This window comes from Notamacropus eugenii, chromosome 2 (assembly GCF_028372415.1).
Source record: "Notamacropus eugenii isolate mMacEug1 chromosome 2, mMacEug1.pri_v2, whole genome shotgun sequence".
NCBI lineage: Eukaryota > Metazoa > Chordata > Mammalia > Diprotodontia > Macropodidae > Notamacropus > Notamacropus eugenii.
In genome coordinates, this window is record NC_092873.1 from 37,087,411 (window position 1) to 37,105,426 (window position 18,016).

At 50.9% G+C, this 18,016-nt stretch overlaps 2 protein-coding genes across 3 annotated transcripts; one reads left to right on the forward strand and one right to left on the reverse strand.

Moving 5' to 3' along the window:
* Nucleotides 1-373: 373 nt before the first annotated feature.
* Nucleotides 374-9,718, reverse strand: ABHD15 (abhydrolase domain containing 15). The gene is made up of 2 exons (XM_072639847.1): nucleotides 7,304-9,718; nucleotides 374-5,096 (listed from the first exon to the last, which is right to left on the reverse strand). The coding sequence occupies exons 1-2, from the start codon at nucleotides 8,236-8,238 to the stop codon at nucleotides 4,568-4,570; spliced, it is 1,464 nt and encodes a 487-aa protein (XP_072495948.1). The 5' UTR covers nucleotides 8,239-9,718; the 3' UTR covers nucleotides 374-4,567.
* A 1,690-nt stretch (nucleotides 9,719-11,408) lies between these two features.
* TP53I13 (tumor protein p53 inducible protein 13) lies at nucleotides 11,409-16,910 on the forward strand. 2 transcript variants are annotated; one of them, XM_072639848.1, is made up of 7 exons: nucleotides 11,409-11,615; nucleotides 11,933-11,998; nucleotides 12,527-12,568; nucleotides 15,300-15,428; nucleotides 15,622-15,810; nucleotides 15,903-16,398; nucleotides 16,560-16,910. In XM_072639848.1, exons 1-7 carry the CDS (start codon nucleotides 11,409-11,411, stop codon nucleotides 16,703-16,705), a joined length of 1,275 nt encoding a protein of 424 aa, XP_072495949.1. In that variant the 3' UTR covers nucleotides 16,706-16,910. The 2 variants fall into 2 exon arrangements, with proteins under 2 accessions (XP_072495949.1, XP_072495950.1); XM_072639849.1 differs by lacking the exon at nucleotides 15,300-15,428.
* Nucleotides 16,911-18,016: the final 1,106 nt, after the last annotated feature.

An 18,016-nucleotide genomic window follows, 5' to 3' on the forward strand; every position in this document is an offset into this window, starting at 1 on the left:
AGCAGTCCAGAGAAGTTCCATCGAGGCAAGAGACAGGGCTAGGGCCTGTGGTACTACATATCAGGCAGTGTTGGTGGTTGGGAAAATTTTCAGACTGCTAGGAAATGATTAACTGAAGCAAGAGGTCTGGTTATTAATTAAACAGAAATGCTAGGTTAGGGTTGTAAAGAGAGGCTGGAGCGATAAACCACAGGCCACAGCCAGTGTTTGTAGACGGTGGCCATAGAGCAAGGTGTCTCAATCCCCAGATGGGTACATACACCCCTCTGCTGCGTACCCAGATGACAAGGGCGGATAAATGTCCTGGGTTTGTTTCTGACTGGAAATTGGGGTGTTGGAAAGGGAGAGAGAAACTATCACCAACAGACAAATCTTTCCGTTCAAAGGCAGTGAAGTAAAATATATTTTTCTGTATAATGACATGGTTGAGGAATACAATGAGGATAAATCGACTTTTCCTTAAGCAGGGGTGGGGAGTGGGAGATTTGAAGGAATAATCTTGAAAAGCATTTTTATATGATTGTCAGCCTCTCCTTCAGAGACCCCTTAAATGCCAAGTGCTGTAGTATATAGGATGCCGGGCCTGGACTCAGGAGGATCTGAATTCAAATTCAGCCTCAGACACTCCTTAGCTGTGTGACCCTGAGTAAGTCACTTAACCTGCTTGCCTCAGTTTCCTCATCAGTAAAATGGGGGTAATAGTAGCACCTACCTCCCAGAGTTGTAAGACCCAAATGAGAGAAATATTTGTAAAACCCTGCATAAATGCTGGCCATTTTCCTACCTCGGAGGCCTTCTCAACTGCTCAGAATATAAAAGTCATTGAATATTTTTCATGTGCTTTGCCAATATTCCCATTTTTTAAAAAAATCTTTATATCCCTTCATTGCTTCTAGAATCTTCAATAGACTTTTCAGCTCTTGAGAGGAATATTTTATTTCCCCCAAGTCCTCCTAGTTCAGACTATAGTCTAAAAGCAGGAGACATCTGACTGGCTTCCCATTTCAGAACTCAAGCTACACTCCACTTTAGCAATTATATAACATTTTAAAGTTTGCAAAGCACTTTACATAGGTTAATTCATTTGAATGTCACAACAACCCCATGAGGTTGGTGGTATTACTCCCCATTTTACAGTAAAGGTGAGGAAGCGGGCATAGTAAAATTTAGTGACTTGCCTAGGGGTTACTGCTAAGGAGTATATGAGGTAGGGTTCAAACTAGGTTCTTCTTGACTTTAAATCCTTTAGCCACTGTACTCCCTGACTGCTTTGATATTAAGTAAAGTGTATCTAAAAATGTCTCCTTCAGCTGTGGCTGAGCCATGGTCCAATGCTCCACTCATTGGCTATCCGAGGGTAGGTGGGCACAAATGATCCCTAGCAGAGGCTCTCAGAAGTCACTAAGATGTCGTGGCTGATAAGTAAGTATCAGAACATGAGCCTGAACCCAGGCCTTCTGATGCTTAAGATGAATATTCTTCCCATATCCTAGCCCTTTCCATAAAAATAAACTTTCTTATAGGATTTAAGTCTCATACTCTGAGGAGGCATTCCCATCATGGGTAAATAGATGAGTCCAGATCAGCTAGTTTTAGGGGAAAGCCTGTGTTCTCTTTTTACTGAGGTTCCAGGGTGAGCTTGAAACCTGTGGGTTCATAGGCTTTTGAAAATAAAATATTAATTCTTGACTTGGGGAGAGGCCGAGCCTGAAGTCAATCCAAATCAGATTTGTTCTGTAAAATTTGGATTCATTCAAACGATATAGAAGGCCACATGTGGCCTCAAGGCTGAAACTTTCTCCCCCACTCCCTATAAGGTATCGGGAACCTGAGATGGGGAAAGGAGACAACTTCCTTGAGTTGTGCAATTGGCAAGCTAGTGTGGATGATGTCGGTGTCTGAGATAATTACAGGACTTTCCCACTTCCTTTCTCTGGGCCCCAGTTTTCTCCTATGTAAAATAAGATAGTGGAACTAAGTCGACCTGAAAATAGCTCCTAGCTCCGTGGTTCTGACCCATGTCCTCCTGACTCCCCCCCAGAGCTGCTGGTGATTGGCCCACCTAACACTATCTTTGGACTTTGTCCTGATGACTTGTCACTGCAAATGCCTGGAAAACCCAAAGGCAATTATAATTACTTCTTTTCTGTTTTCAGCCTCCTGTTCTACCTTCTCCTCTCCTCCCTTCTCTTTTTCTACTCTCTCCTCCTCCTCCTTTCCTCTTTGTCCTTCTTTTCCTCATTCTTCTCCTCTTACAAAAAAACCAAATAACCGATTAGAAGATCTGATTTACTATAACTACAGCCTTTGGAGATGGAGCACAAAATCTGTATGAAAGAAAAGCAAGCTTTTCTTGCTGCTGAAGCCACTAGGCTATTTCTGACTTTGCACCCAGCTCTGAATTACTGGTTGCCGAGGGGGAAAAAAAAGTCTTGATAGGGGAAATACTGATTCATTCATTCATTCATTCACTGAAGTATTTGAGCACCTGCCATCATCATAGAACCATGCTGGGCTATGGCGTGGGCATGACCATCTACCTTCTCACCCAGCCTTTTGTCAAAGTGACATTTGTGCCTCAGAATAGTTCAGCTGCTTTTCCTTGCTTTTACTGGCATTGGCTGAAGGTTAGAAGATGACAAAGCAGAAGGGGGAGGAAAAGGGGAGAGGAAAAGCAAGGGCCCACTTAATCCCCAAATAAGATTCTTCTTGAACAATTAAGCCTTGTCTACATCTGAACCCAGGAGGCATTTCTTAGGCCTAGACAGATTGCTGGATCCATTAGACCTAGCCTCCAAATAGCAGCAGTACTGTGTTCTGCAGATCTGAAATTCTGCCACTAGGAATATCAGATGCCAGGCCAGGAGCCGTGCATGACTTTTGGCAAATGCTGTATCCCTTTTAAAAACTCTTTTGTTGCTTATTAGCTCAGGATGTGGCCTGGTCACATCTGAACAAATACTCTCTAGCCCTGTGTGAGTACATGGGTAGGTTCAAATAAAATCATGAGTCATGAGACCTTGTGTCTTAGTCAAACATGACATCTGTGGTCTAGGACTCATCTCACTCTGCCTCCCCCACAGAACTAACCATCCCTTCAGTGATGAGTGGTTATAAATCAAAGGAAGCAGAAATGCCACTCCTAGATTTGGTGTGAATGGACTTTCAAATACCTAGACAGGAAAAAAACAATAAAATCAAGTATTAAGAAGACACTGGGTAGGTAGCAACCTCCTCAGGGTTTTGAGCCTTTCCACTCACAGTACATATGATACTTTTCCTTTTCTCCTGACCCTGGAATGGAAGAAAGTCTCTAGTGTCCACATCTGGAAATAGGCTAGTGGTTCAGAAAACCCTGGAGAGAAAAGACAGAGGCTTTTGAGTTTGTCTTCCCATCCTTACATCAAACAACATGAGCCTTTAAATTTCACCTACAAGTCAGAAATGGGAGTTTATGGTCCAACTTTCTTGGAGTAGAGCAAGATACAGGAAAAGGTACTCAAAAACATCATAGCATCTCTGAGAAGCTGGGGCAATTAAAGAAGTCCCAGCTGTCTTTGACTCTGAGGGTTCCTGCTCACCTTGAACCTTTGGTTAATGGTCCCAAACCAGCCTTTCTGACCCTTCCTCCCCAGCTCAAATGTGAATTTTTGAGACAGGCACCCATGTTCCCTACCCTCTGTTCTCTTTGTCAGTCTCTTCATGGATAATTTTCCAGGAAGGGAATGGCAAGGAAAATTCTGAAATTAGACATGAGAGCAGACCTAAGGAAAAGCTTCTGGTCTGTGATCTTCACATCTCCTCCCATTCCTCACCAGGTTCAAGGCTTAGAGGAGTTGGCCTACCGGTCAGAATTCATGACTGCCCGTAGACGTTGTTTCCATTTGAGGGGACCCTAACTTTCTCCAGTACTGGGATGATACTGATACAAGTCAGAGGCTTATCTCGTATACTAGCCTGAAACAGCTACGTCCTTCTGAACAGAGCTTTCCAGCCCGAGGGAATGGGGTGGGGCTTCATAAACACAGGATGTTTGCATTAAACCACTGTAGTTCTCTCTACTAAGTGACTAAAAGGCTGAGACCTGGCTTCAAAATCAGAGTTACAGGACACCACATGTGGAACATGACATCTATATGTATCCTTACTGCTACTTCTAAGAAAACAGTTGTTTTTGTTGGTGCTGGGCACTTTACCTATCACTTTCCTATCTGATAAATGCATGCCCTTCTTTGGCTTTTGAAATCCATGATGATGGGAAAAGATGGCAACCAGAACAGACATGTTGTGCAGAACAGGATGAATTGGAATGACCCAAGCAGGGACTTGCTGCCTCTTTGAGGACATAGGAACAAGTCCCTACTAACTTTCTGTGGGTTCCATGTTCCATGGGCAGATGATATCACTAAACAGAGGGATGGTGGCTGCCCACTCCAATGAGTCCTTTCCATGCTGGCATGATTCTTCCATTTGAGACCTGAGCTGATGAATGGAAGCAGCCAGCTTCCTTTTCCCATGAGGCATTAGAACCAGGGGCAGGAACAATATGGGGGTATCTCTGTGGACCTCACTTTGTATATGACCGCTTCCAGCTAAACATCTCCTCAAGTCGAGGGGAGGTCGGTGCTGCCTCTCGCTTTTGCAGAGTAAATCGTCGACGGCGGCCTGCCAAGAATGAAGAGCGATGGCGGGACAGCCCCTTCACCCTCTCCTCTGATTGGAAGAATTCAGTCAGAGCCTGGAAATACTCCAAGGTAGCCTCATGGCTCCAGGCTGGGGAAGCATCTTCTTGGAGGAAGCCACAGTGGCCCCCATGGCGGCTGAGCAGGAGAAAGAAATAGGGGTTGTTCTGGAAGAGTTTGGTGGGCAAGGTTTGACCTGGAGGGCCCCGCACAGGGTCATCGGCACTGCAAATGCAGAGCACGGGCACGGCAGCCTCATCCACATCACGGAGGGGATCATTGTCATCCCAGTAGGTGTCCCAACTGATGGGGAGGTTCTTGGTCTGGCAGAAAAGGGCCTCCTCAAATTCGCGCAGGGAGCGACTCATAAAGAGTTTGTCTGTGTCCACTATGTCATCTAGAGCTGTAGCATATCTGTCAACCACAAACAAGGATTGTAAATTGAGTCAGAAAGAGGGTGAAGAAGAAGAAAAAAAGAACATATTTGGACTATTGGAGACATTATTCTGTCAAGTTTGGGGTTTCTCCCTCTTTCTGGGGATATTATTCTAGGAGTTCTTAACCTGGAATTCATAGACCCCCCCCCCTCCAAGGGAGATAAATTTCAGGGAGTCTGTGAAGTTGAATGGGAAAATATTGCATGCTTATTTTCAGTATAATTGGTTTTCTTTATAATTCTATTTTGTGCACTTAAAAACATGATTATGAGGTGTCCAAAAACTTCCAAATTGCCCAAGGAGTCCAAGACACAAAATGGGGTAAGAACCCTTGTTCAAGGGGTTTTAAAAAGTGTTTCCTAATGGCCCAGAGCCATGCTTCTGCTAACCCCAAACAGCAAGTGATGGAGAGATCATCCCCTTGGTACAGGGGAGAAAGCTCCAATGTACTCATAATGTTTTTTCCCCAAAACAAGGTATCTTTGGTTTTTGGTGGTAAGTCTTGTTTGAGTCTTGTCTTTGTATCACTGTTCTAGACCATTGAACAGACTCGTTGATTGCTCTGGTCTGGAAATTAGGGGACAGGGGTTTTTTAGTCCTTATCCTCCCTTGCATAACTCAGTGTATGACCTTAGGCAAGTCCCTCCATTTTTCTGATTTTCTTTTCTACGATATGGTATTGAAATAAATGATCTCTGAGAATCCTACCAGCTCTAACATTCTATGAATATATTATCTTTTTTGGTAGCAGATCCATTTTTCTCGTGATATTTTGCTTGGGCTAATGCTAAAAGACATTTGCCTATCCTGATTGCACGTGAGTTGGACAACAAGGGATGGCATTCCAAGAGGGTGCTTGACAGTGGAGGAAACTGGGCAAGAGTTTAAAAATTCTCTGTGGGGAGTCAGGGAGTGGATCTGAAAGTGGACTTTCAATGAGATGTGCATAAATGGATGTTTTGGGAGACTGGCTTGCATTTATTTCCAAGTCTGACTCCAACAGTGTGTCAGCTAATTCTCAGGCATGGATAGTATCTCCCCTTGCCATAAGATTCAACTAACCTGAGACTTCCCATGAACCATGAGGCAGATGATGTCATCTGCCTGACCAAAAAAGACTTGCCTGGGGTTCTCAGCCCCAAACTCACTGATCACTAGGTACTTCCCATAGCTCTGAATTCCTCTACCCCACTTCCTCAGCCCTGATTTGGGGATGCTGTCTCAGGCTCAGGAGTGGTTCAGTCATGGTGGTGGTGTTGGGGGGGAGCCCAGGGTGGTGATCTCTGTGATCAGTCATTTGGGCCTAGAAAACCATGGCAACTAAATGTGGACACCTGGCCTCCTAGACTGGATTTTCTGTTACCATGGCAGCTCTTCGGTGGTTTGTTCTTAAGTTTGGGGGGAGGGGGGCAAGGAAGAGGAAGAAAATGGGCAAAAGGAGGCAGAAATATATTTTTTAACTTCCTCATCACCATATTGACAATTAAGCCCTGGGTTATATGCTGTGGAAAACATCATTCCCCTCCCTCAAGGTTCAGCCATGTGCCCCTGTAGAGAAGCTCCCCCCCTCAGCTCCTCAGAGTTCAAAAGACTGCGGGGAATTAGAGAATATTAGAACCATCTAGTCCAACTCTCATTTTCCAAGGTGGGATGCTTAGGCTAGAGAGAGGAAGTGACTTACTAGAGGTGACACACCGAAAGTGATTGGCTTAGGCGGGACTCCCTTTCCAACACTTTCTGTGACATCTGCCTAAGTCTGAGGATGCTATGCCTTTTTGGTGCACTATTTCCTGCCTTCCTCTGTTGTCAAGCTCAGTAAAAGTCCTATTTGGGCACTGGCATACAGTTCCTTCCAGGATCCCTCTTGGGACTTCTCCAGCGTTGGACAGTACTGACCTCTTTCCTCAGCATCCAGGCTGCTCAGGAGGTGAGACAACCGTAGGTTAAAGAGGGGAGAGAGCTAGCCCAAATAGTTGTACTCACCCCATCTAAAAAGCATTTAACACTTGCAACTAAAATCGGCTTCTTTCCCACCATGGGATCACAGTAAGAGAACTTGGCCCAAAACTTTTCCTAAGGCCTGACATTTGTTAGACTTGGCTGTCTTTCCCAGGCGGCCCTGACTGGGGTGGGGGTAGGGGAGCACATCTGCCGCTGTCCCTCGGGGCTGCCTTCTGTACCCACCTGCTAAGAGTGATTTTCTGGTGCAGCAGGAAGGCCCTTTCATAGAGCCAGGGCAGCCCATCCTCAAACCACTCCCGGCAGCGGAGCACAGGCGAAATACATGCGGCTCCGGTGGCGTAGCTGGAGGAGCCGCACTCGCCCAGGTAGGACAGCAGCAAGGCAGACCCCGAGCCCTCACTAACCAGGAACAGGGGCGCAGCTGGCTGTCTGAAGCGAATGTAGGTGACCGCCTCCTTGAGGTCCGAGGGGTCCCCGAATGTCTGAAGCTGGGTATTGAGCAGCGGAGAGCCCTGATGGCCTCTTCGGTGGAAGATGACTGGGTAGTAGCCCTTCTCCAGGGCCAAGAGGCAAAACTGCACCACGTTGCGGGTGAGGCGACCCCAAGAATTGGGGATGACCAGCAGGACCGGTGGGGAGCTGTAGGCGTTGGTCACCACCTGAGGGCTGGGGGCCCACGGCCCCACCACCCAGTCCAGGGCCACCAGTCCATTGTCTGCCAGCTGTAGGTTCTCCCGGGCCAACTGGAGCCCCTGGCCTGCCGGGAGCATGAAGTGATAGAAGGTCTGTAGATGCGGCCCTGAGAACCACCGGCGGTGGACAGGCTTGCTCAGGGCCATCGACCTGCGGAAGGTGCGCAGGAGACAATGTGCCAGGGCAGAGCGCTTAAAGATGAGGCGGCAGCCCCCGGGGACCAGCTCCTGGCCCTTGCTGAAGCCGTCCCAAAAGGCTGGGCTTTCCTCCTCCTCTCCGTTCTCCTCCTCGTCTTCCTCCTCGTCCTCATCTTCCTCCTCCACCACCTCTCCCTTGGCTTCCTTCTCTTTTCTGTGCCCTGGCACCTTTCGGGTATCGTCAGTGAATCTCCCCAGCCATCGGGCCAGGAGGCAGATCAGGCTTAGGGCAGCCAAGGTGAGGAGGAGGGGAGCCCACACCGGCATGTCGAGTGCAGATCGGATCCGGGTGGAGAGAATAGCTGGGGTCCCAGGCTGAGGAAGAGGGCTGGGGCTGCGGGAGGCGAGCGTCCGCCCCCTCGGAGATCTCCTCGCTCTGCGCTGGGCGAGAGCCCTCCCGCGGGGGCCGTAGCTCCCTATTGGCCTGGCCCCTGGGGCCGCAGCCAGTTCAGGGCTGGCTGCCCGCCCCCAGCCCACCCCACTCACCGCCAGTCAGTACAGTGATTGCGGCTGGCCCGAGAGAGGGTGGAGAAGGCGCCCAGAGCCCAGAGTTGGGCGGGGCAGAGTCTCCCGGTCTGCCTGCCGGAAGGGGGCCTTGGGCAGGAAGGTGGTGCCAACCGGGCGGCGTGCAGCCCTGCCCTTAGGGATCCCAGACAGACCCTGGGGAGCTGCAGGAACACCTCCTGCTTCTCCCAGCGATCCTTCCCGTGGGCCCACATAGGTCGGACGATCCTGGTTCAGGCTCAGACGTGAGGGGGAGGGGAGGAGAGACAAAAAAAACTCGAAGGCTGCTTCCGTGGGACCCAGCTCTCCTCCGACTTCAATGAAAGAGCATGGGAGTCCAGGCTCAGCTGGCTGGCACTGCCTGAACGACTGCAGAAGCTGGGCACTCTTCCTTCCCTTCTTTTACCTTCCCTTTCCCGGTCTTCCTCTCCGGACCCAACCTCTCTGTCTGGTTCTCTGACCTCAGGGTTTGGGCTCGGCCGCCAGGACCCATAGGGTGAGTGGGAGGGAAAGAAGCTACTGTACCATAGCTGGGACAGGGCAGTGCACGGGGCTGGAGAGTTACCTTCATCGGAGGCTGAATGGGAGAAGCGAGGAGGACAGCGAGGTGGGATTGGGGACTGAAGGTAACAGAAGGGGTCCTCTCCCACAGTCCCCAGAGACACTTTGACCTCAGAAAGAAAGTTCCCGTACAGACTTTGAGGAGAGAGGATCCCCAACTGGTCCCTGACGTCAGAAAAAGCTCTGAAGACTGATCCTCTCGTACAGAGAGGATCTCACTCTACGAACCCGGCCTCTGAAAGACAGCCGGATCCTTGTGGAGGGAGCCCCACCCAAACACTCTGCTTTTACTGAGCTTCCAGACGCATCTGTGGAGAGAGGGTAACCCACAACCATCATGACCTCAGAAAGAGACCTCAAGTCGCCGGTCCCTGGTGGAGAGAGCCCTCCACAGAAACTGCCTCCCACCAGACCTGTGCAAAGAGATTTCCTGACAGAAATCTTGCGATCCCCTGCAGAGAAAGGACTCCTCCGCGCAGGTCTCCCCAGGATGGGTGGAAAGGGCAAGGAAACTTCGTGTTGGGGGAGGGAAGGAGTCTCAGCTTGGAAGAACTATGTTGCCTTCCCATGAATCTTTTTGGGTTGCACCCATGACTCCTTCCTTAAATTCTAGTGGAGTGTTGCTGGCAGAACCAGAGACCAAGGGAAAGGGGAGAGGAGGTAGGCCAGAGGTCCGTGCAAGCCTCCCCCTACTTAAGGGCAAGGCCCGCTGGCCGCCAGCATATCGCTATGGACAAAGTCCTGCTCCCTCCATCCCTAACAAATATCCCATGTTCACAGTAATGGTGCAGAGTGTTTGCCCAGAGTGGTAGGAAAAGGGGATTGCGGGAAATCTGAGATACTCGGGTCATCTCTGCCCCATCCCCCCTCCAGGCTGTGGATCCGTGGTCTGGAAGAGGGATTCCCCCTTGGGTGGAGAAGAAAGTTCAGCTGCGGTCAGGGAGTTTGAAAGAGGGTGGCTCCTTGGGGCATGATTCCTAATAGGATCAGCCCCGGTCAGGAATCCAGTGATTGGTTCCTGGGTTCTCTTCATCTTTCCCTTCCACACCCCTACCCTCACACACTTCTGTCTGACCCTATTTTGCAATAGTAGTGGGGGAGTTCGAGTCCTGTGGTTTGGGGATTGGATCCTGAACGTTGGGGAGGGTGGGGTGAAAGCCTTGGAGGCTCCAGGTCAGAGTTTCACTACCGACCGCTGGGACCTGAGCTTCGGGGATTTGGACTGACAATACTAAGAATTACGAATCAGGTTAAACTTTGATACTTTCACGTTGCACTAAGACTTTTGGGACACGCACAAGCCAAGCGCATCGTCCCATTAATTATCTCATTTAAACCTCTGGGTAAATCGGTGAGATGAGTGTATTTGTGTATACACGCACCTAAGTTCTGAATATGCAGTGCTTTGGAATGCTTTATAGCAATAACTAGCATTTCCACGGCACTTTAATTTTTTTTCCCTAATTTTATCCCCATGACAACCTGACGAGAAGGTAGGAGCTATTATTATTTTCAGGTTACTGATGAGGAAACTGAGGCAGACAGGAGTTAAGTGACTTGCCAAAAGTCACACAGTGCAGTGGCTAGAGACCACTGGAGGATCTGAACCCAGGGCTTCCCGGCACTGCGGAGTAATGATGATGATGACCGACATCTACATAGCTCTGTAAGGCACACAAAGCGCTTTACTCGATTTATTCATGTTTCACCACGAATTTAGGTCCTCCTGGGATTATTTAATCCCATTTTACGGAGGGGCAAACTGAGGCTCAGAGAGGGGCCAGGCTTAAAGAGGCTCAAAGTGGTTCCTTTTGCCTGCGGGGCTCGGTTCTCCCCACCTAGGACTCTTCTCTCCCCGAATGCTGCCCAGATCGTGATGCCAACCACCACTGGAGACTGCGCGTGCGCAGCCACTCCCCCCCGCCACTGTACCCCACAGCTTCTGCGCAAGCGCCAGTTTTTTCAACTAGTGCTTCTTTCTCCCTCTTTCGCAACTCCGCAGGCCTCATCTCTTTCCCCTCAACGTGACCCCGCCGAGCTGGCGTCACGGCGCGCGGCGGGCCGGATACTTTGTTGCAACTCGCCGCTCCTGCCCCCTCGCCCTCACGCACGCGCGCACGCTCATCTCTCTCCACGGCTAGGTCCAACCCGGGGCGCTCATGGAGGGGGCGGAGCTTGGAGGGCGTGATCTAGAGCCCAGATCCAACTGGGGGCGGGGCCAACTCAGGGGGCGGGTCCAGCAGCCGAGTATCTCTGACAGCCACCTTCATTGACAGCGCAGACCAAGAGTGGGGCGGAGCTCCTCGGGAGCGCGCAGGAGGAGGGGCCGGGTAAGGGGCGGGGCGAGGAGCGAGGCAGAGTCTGTCCATTGCATGGGCGGGGCGCGAGGAAGGGGCGGGGCCTGGCGTATAGGGGCGGGGCCAGAGGCCAGGCCCGCGGGGCCAGCACCCCGCCGAGACAGTCCAGGACTTGGGCGGGGAATGGCGGCACCCTGCTGGGCGCAGCTGCTGCTGCTGCCTCTGCTGCTGCTGCCGCTGCTGCCGGCGCTGCTCTGCCGGGCAACTCGCGGTCCCAGGGCGGTAAGTCTGCCCCGTGCTCCCCCTCTGAGATCTCTGAGCGCCCCCGGCCTTGGCACAGAGGCTGGAGGGGAGGACCCAGGAGCGCTGTCCCAAGTCCCCGCCTCCGCATCTTCAACCTTTGTCTTGCAGGCGCCGCCAACCTGGAGCCCCACTTCAGAGAAAGTGGGGAAACCGAATCTGGAGGCAGACGGGAGTAGGGCGCTAGGCTGAGACCCTGCTCCTCCGGGCAGGGAGGGTGGAGGGTTTGGCCGGGGAGGGGGCGGGAATAAGGATCCCTTCCAGACGGGTCATTCTAGCTCTGCTTCTGGCGTTTGCAGGTCCGGATTGACCTGGCCCAGGACAACGTCCGATGCCCTGGGGAGCTGTGGCCTCTGCCCCAAGAGGTAGGACCCTTGCATAGGTGGTATGAATGGGGCCCAGGCTGAGCCCACCCATGCTCCCACAAATCTTTCTGTACATATGGACCAAGGACCACTTAGGGGACCTCAGAGGCGTTTGCCCGTAACACCTCCAGGTCTCCGGTTCAGATTCCGAGCTCTGCAGTGACACCCCCTCCTGTGTCTTTTGGAGAACCCCAGAGGTCCCTACTGTCCTTCAGATCTACAGGGATCTCCTAGCTTGGTCCCTCTCCTTTTTCCCACATAAGTAATTCATTGAACAAAAACATTTCTCCAGAGCCTGCTCTGTACAAGGCCCTGGCGGAGAAAGATGAATAAGACTTCAGCCTTAAAGAGCTTTTCCTCTACCCCCAGCCTGGTTCTGGTTTCCTGGAATGTCTTTCTCTGCTCCTTCCTCATCCCTTTCCTTACCCCCATGCTGCTCAAGAGTTGAAGTATTCACCCCTTCTTCCCTCTCAAATCCCCCATTCATGCTCCTCAGTTACCCATACTTCCTGCTTTCCTTACCCACAGGTGTCTCCAAGAGTAACCAACACTTGGATGGGCCCAGGGCAGGTAGGGTTTGTGCCCACCACATACAGCATGGTGGTGATGGGGAAGGCTGATGCTGCCTCTTTTTCATCTTCTGTCACTAACTCTATTATCCATAACTCTGGGGTTTGGACCCTTTACTCCAGCCGAACTAATTTGTTTGCCATCAGCCCTTCACTCCACACCCTGCCACCCAAAATGACAGGTGGGAGGTATGGGGCACTGGCATGGTGAGTGAGTGCTTCCTGACTGACTGCCCGAGAGCTAGGTGGTGGTGTATGGTGGGCTGGAAAGAACATAGAACTGGGAGTCAGTGGACCTGGGTTCTAGTCTCAATTCTTTCTCTTGCCATCCACAAGCATCTGCCTGGCTTATTAGTATGAACATCAGATGAAATGATGAAATAATGTATGTGAAAGTTCTTCAAAAAGAGCCCTATCCACTACTGTGGGTAGACGTACATGTAAGTTACTGAGACTTTGCACCTTGGAATCATCTTGGACTCATCCTTTAAATCTGGTCAGTTTCTTAAATCTTTTAGAATGTTGCCTTCCTAAACCTTCCTCTCCTTTTGTTTCACTGCTAAAGTGGAGGTCCCTATCACTTTACAACTGGGCTATTACAACCGTCCCTTTGTGGAACTCTAGCTTCTCCGCTCCTATCAAGGAGATTGCTGTCTTGAGGAATCTTCCCCCAAGGCCTTTCATCATGTCATTCCTGTCCCCAGTCCATGGCTCCCTATTTTTTGCTGCATCTTTGCTTGGCCCAGCATGATCTGACTGGAACTGGCTATCCATCCAATCTTATATTAATTTCCAGGGCAGGTAGGGGATGCAGTGGATAGAGCACCAGTGCAGGAGTCAGGAGGACCTGAGTTCAAATATCACCTCAGATGCTTGACACTCACTAGCTGTGTGACCTTGGACAAGTCACTTAACCCTGATTGCCTCATCCTGGGTCATCTCCAGTCATCCTGATCACTGCATTCAGATGGCTTTAGAGGAGAAGTCAGGCTGGTGACCTGCATAGCCCTCCCTCACTCAAAACAAAGTCAAGTGCAAGTCATGTCATCATTTCTCTGATGGCATGGTCTTCTTCAACAATGAAGGACGAGCACACACACACTTATTAATTTCCACATAAACCCTCTACCTAACCAGACTAGACTCAATTTTGTCATGTTGTCCTACTTTCTGACTTTTGTTCGTTACCGATCCTCTCCTCTTGCCTCTCAATCCATCCAAATCCCATCTACCCTTCAATGAATGAAGGAAAAAATTTATTAAGTTAACATACACTATGTGCATAGTACTGTGTTAGCATTCAAATAGGGGAGATGGCACAGAAGAGAGTTGGATTGTAGAGTGGAAAGCCTGGTGTATTTCTCCACTGGTGCCTTGCACCCCGCACTGCTCTCTCTTTATTTGAACCCTGGCAGCATCATAGAATTTCACACACCTTCTGCATTTTGTATGTGGCCTCTTATTTCATGTTTTAATTCTGTCTTCTTCACTAGAGCCTTCTTTCTTCCTGAGGCAGGAACTGTATCTACTATGGCTTTTCTCCTCCATAGTACAGGACTGGCCCCTGTGAGTTGCTGAGTAAATTTGAATTTATTGGGGTGTTTAAGTCAACACCATGGGTTCTGTTTGAATATTGCTGGGACTTTAGAGTAAATAGAAGATAGGCCTGGCCCTACCCTGAGCTGGTAGCTTTTTGATTCTTAATTTGTGCAACTAATCAGGTGCAAAGCTCTGCCAAATCCACCATGGCCCTGTCTCTGGGCAGGCCCAACCTCCCCTGGATTAGTGCAGTGACTTCCTAATGGGCCTTGGCCAAATTAATCTTCCTCATATACATACTTGAGTGTGTCTCTCATCTCCTCAAAATTCTTCAGTGGATCCCTGTAGCCTCCAGAATAAAGTCTAGAGGAGGGATGAGCCTCGAGGCCAGTGGTTCCCCATCTCTGATCTAGAATCATGTTGACATTCAAGACCCTACATAAGCTGATGCCTCCCTACCTTTCCAGTTTTCTCTCTCTCCCTTCCCTCCTCCACATGTCCCGTGTTCCAGTCAATGGAACTTGCCTCCATCCCCTGTGGACATCATAAGCTTTCTTGTTTCCTAGGTTTATGAATCACTCATCCTCCATCTGGAATGCATCCTCCCTCCTTTTCCCCTATTGAAATTCTTCCCATCTTACAAATCCCAACTCAACAGCTGTGGGCTTTCTGGAGCCTTCCTTGAACCCCACACACCATTGGGCCTATGACCCTTTCTTATGCTTTCTGGCATTACATGTATGTATGTCATGTCCTTGCTCTTCTGGACTCTCTGCTCTCTAAGGCAAAGGCCCAGGCCTCTTCTGGGAATATTTGTATGCATAGCTTTGTTCATGGTAGGTGCGTGATAAGTATTGAATGAAAAAAACTGAATTAATGCCCTAGCTTAAAATTTAGAGGGAGACACAGTAAACTAAACAATGAAGACATTTTATTTGGAACAATTCCAAGGACAGAAAGGGGAAAGGAGATCTGAGTTTGGTGGGTTGGAGAAAATGGAACTCTGAAGGGGAGGGACAGAGCTCAGATGCTTTGGTACAGGCTCAGTGAAAGTGGGAGAAACTACATCATTAGCCAACAGTCATTACTCACACTTAGCTGGGTCCTAAGGGAGGGAGAGCATTGGCTCTCTGTGTCCCAGGTAGAGGCCAAGCAGGGTTGACTTGAGCCTGAGCCGGAGCCCTTCCCACCAGGGCAGCAACATCACCTTCCTCTACCACCCCTGTGTCCACCCCTGGCTGAAACTGCAGCTTGCCCTTCTAGCCCATGTCTGTGTATCCCGCCCCATACTGATCCCTCATCTCAGCCTCACTCAGCATCGGGTGAGTAGCCCGGGATTTGGCAGTGGTGGTGGTCTGGGTTTTGGTGGAAGCGGGGTGTCTGTGATTGTGAACAGCTTTGGGAAAAGAGGGTTTCGAGGAGACTCTGACAAGGAGATCCTTCACTAGTTGGGGGAGCAGATCAAGTGGGTGTCTAAAATGCCCTGCCCACATCTGTTGCTGGTGCTTCTTACAGCCTCTTGTACTGGTTGCATGGGGGGCATCACTTGAGATGGCAAGAGTACAGCCAGGCTGGGTGGCCCACTGGTTGAAGAGGAGGAGAAGGGAAAGGAGAGCTTGGCCCACCCCTTCCAGTGCCCCCTGGCTTCCCTGGGCAGAGCCCACCCAAGGCAAGGATCGCCTGTGTCCAGGAGGGAGTGTCCAGGTGAGGGGACTTGGTGGTTGATGGAGCTTTGGCCTGATCTGGACATAAGAGAGAGGGAGAGGTGACCTCATTTTCTCCTGATTCTCTTACAGGCACTGGCTACAGCCTTTGCCCTCCGGAGTTGGCGCCCCCCTGGGGAGGGGATTAAGTCCTGGGGTCCAGAGTACGCTCTTGGAGCCAAGAGGAGGCGTCTTCGAGCTGCCCTTGGTTCCGGAACCACTAGGGCCCCTCCTCACTCCTTAGGGATCAGTAAGGCTGTCATAGACACCCCAAGGGAGGCCGTTGATAACCCCATGCTGGCCATTGCCCGGAGAGGTGGAGAAAGCAATGACTCAGAACCAGGGCATGGAAGCCCAGGGGGTTGCGTCTGCCCCAGGCATCCCTCTCCAGTCCCCCGGGCAGCCCCTTCCCGGCCAGCCCGGGCTCCCACTCCTCGTACAGAGGAAGCCGCATGGGCAGCCACGGCCTTGACTTTCCTGCTGGTGCTTCTCACTCTGGCCACGCTCTGCACGCGGCTGCATCGAAACTTCCGTCGTGGGGAGAGTATCTATTGGGGGCCAATTGCAGACAGCCAGGACACCGTGGCCGGTGAGGGCCCCTGCCCCCTCACCCCGGGCCCTTGGCCTCTTCCCCAGGCCATCCTTCCCTTTGCTCCCCGTCTCCCGACCCCAGGTCCCTGTCCGCCCCCTCCTCGTCCCCTGCTCCCTGGCCGCCCCCTCTCACCACTGACTGCCTGCCTCTCCCCCTAGCCGTGCTGAAGCGGAGACTGCTGGCCGCCCCCCGAAGACCCAAGCGCTCCCGTAGGAGACCCCTCCTCCCTCCCGGCCCGGGACCGGACCAAGACAGCCTTGGCCCCGACGGCGGGGGCGGTGATAGCGACAGCTCCTCGGACTGAGGCCTGACTGGCCCAGTCGCCGAGAAGGGAGGGCAAGGGGCGGCCCCGAGCCTGGCTCCTCCTGGCCGGGGGGTCACCAGTGCTGGGGTGGCCTCGCCACGTGGACAGCGCCCAGCGGGGAACCCTGCTGGACAATCTGGGCGGTGCAGGCTCCTCCCTGGGCGTGACCCGCTCCCTGGATTTCTGATTAAATTATTTTAGTAGATTCCCGTGGTTTCCTGGTCTTCTCGTGCCCCCCACCCCCGCGCCCTTCTGCGTTAGCCCTGGATAGAAACCTGTGTCTGGAGTGAGGTGGTTGTAGCGTGGTTTTTTGGTTTTGTTTTTTGACTCAGACCCGTGATTTATTGGTGGAGGGAACTCCAGGTCAGGAATGTCCCTCCGTCAGGGCAGATAGCCACTGTTTTTGTAGATTTGTAGAGTTGCCTGGACTCTGAGTCAAGTGACTGGCCCCGACTCTCTCAGTCAGTCTGTGTCCAAGGAGGATCATGAACCCAGGTTACCGCCTCCGAGGCTGGCTCTGCGTCCATTAGCTTATCCTGTCTCTGGGTGGGGAGGCAAGTGCGGTTCCCAGAGCCTTTGGCTGCTTTCTCAGAATATGACGTGAGAAGGACCTCAGAGACCATCTGGTACCCAACGAGGCTGTCCAGCCGCTCAGCTGTAAGGGGGGGGGGGCACTCTTGGACACCTCCACCAGAACAGTCCTGTATCAAACTTAGCTTTTTTCCCCCCCTAATTGTTATTTCTATCTTGTTTTTACACACACCTTATTTAGTCCTCACAACCACGATGGGAAGTAAGCGAAGATGAGGAAACTGAGGCAGACAGATTCCATTGAGACCTGCCCAGGGTCACCAAGCCCTTAAGCTACTGGGGCTGTATAAACCAATAAAACGAAAGGGGCATTTAGCTTTCTTGGCTGGTCTTCTGAAGTTAAGATTGCTCGTTCTAATTTCCCAGTTTTCATTTTTTCACTTTTTGGTAGTGGTTCTTTCCATTTACACATTCCAGTCGAAATCTGCCTTTTTTTACTTTTTTTTGCCGCTCATCCCCAGCTCCTGGTTTAGTCCTTAGGGGCCCATAGCAACAATAATTACCTCCCCCCTCCCCCATTGACCTGTGATTTCTTGGGAATGCAGATAAACATTTTCTTCTCCAGTTGAAAGTCTTAGAGGCTAAATGAGTTATTCAGGATGACCTCTCTCAAGGTAGGGCTTGAACCCTGGGCTTCTGGCGACTGAAGATGATTGGCTGACATTCATTATAATGCTTGAAAGTTTGCAAACTGTTTAGAATATCTTCTTTGGACTTCAC

Bases quoted from the DNA above. Each gene is read 5' to 3' on its own strand.
- ABHD15 (XM_072639847.1), bottom strand. From the start codon at position 8,238: ATGCCGGTGTGGGCTCCCCTCCTCCTCACCTTGGCTGCCCTAAGCCTG. The intron at 5,097-7,303 runs GTGGGTACAGAA...TGTGGTTGACAG, and splicing joins CAGAAAATCACTCTTAGCAG to ATATGCTACAGCTCTAGATG.
- TP53I13 (XM_072639848.1), top strand. From the start codon at position 11,409: ATGGGCGGGGCGCGAGGAAGGGGCGGGGCCTGGCGTATAGGGGCGGGG. The intron at 11,999-12,526 runs GTAGGACCCTTG...CCTTACCCACAG, and splicing joins TGTGGCCTCTGCCCCAAGAG to GTGTCTCCAAGAGTAACCAA. The intron at 15,811-15,902 runs GTGAGGGGACTT...ATTCTCTTACAG, and splicing joins GTCCAGGAGGGAGTGTCCAG to GCACTGGCTACAGCCTTTGC.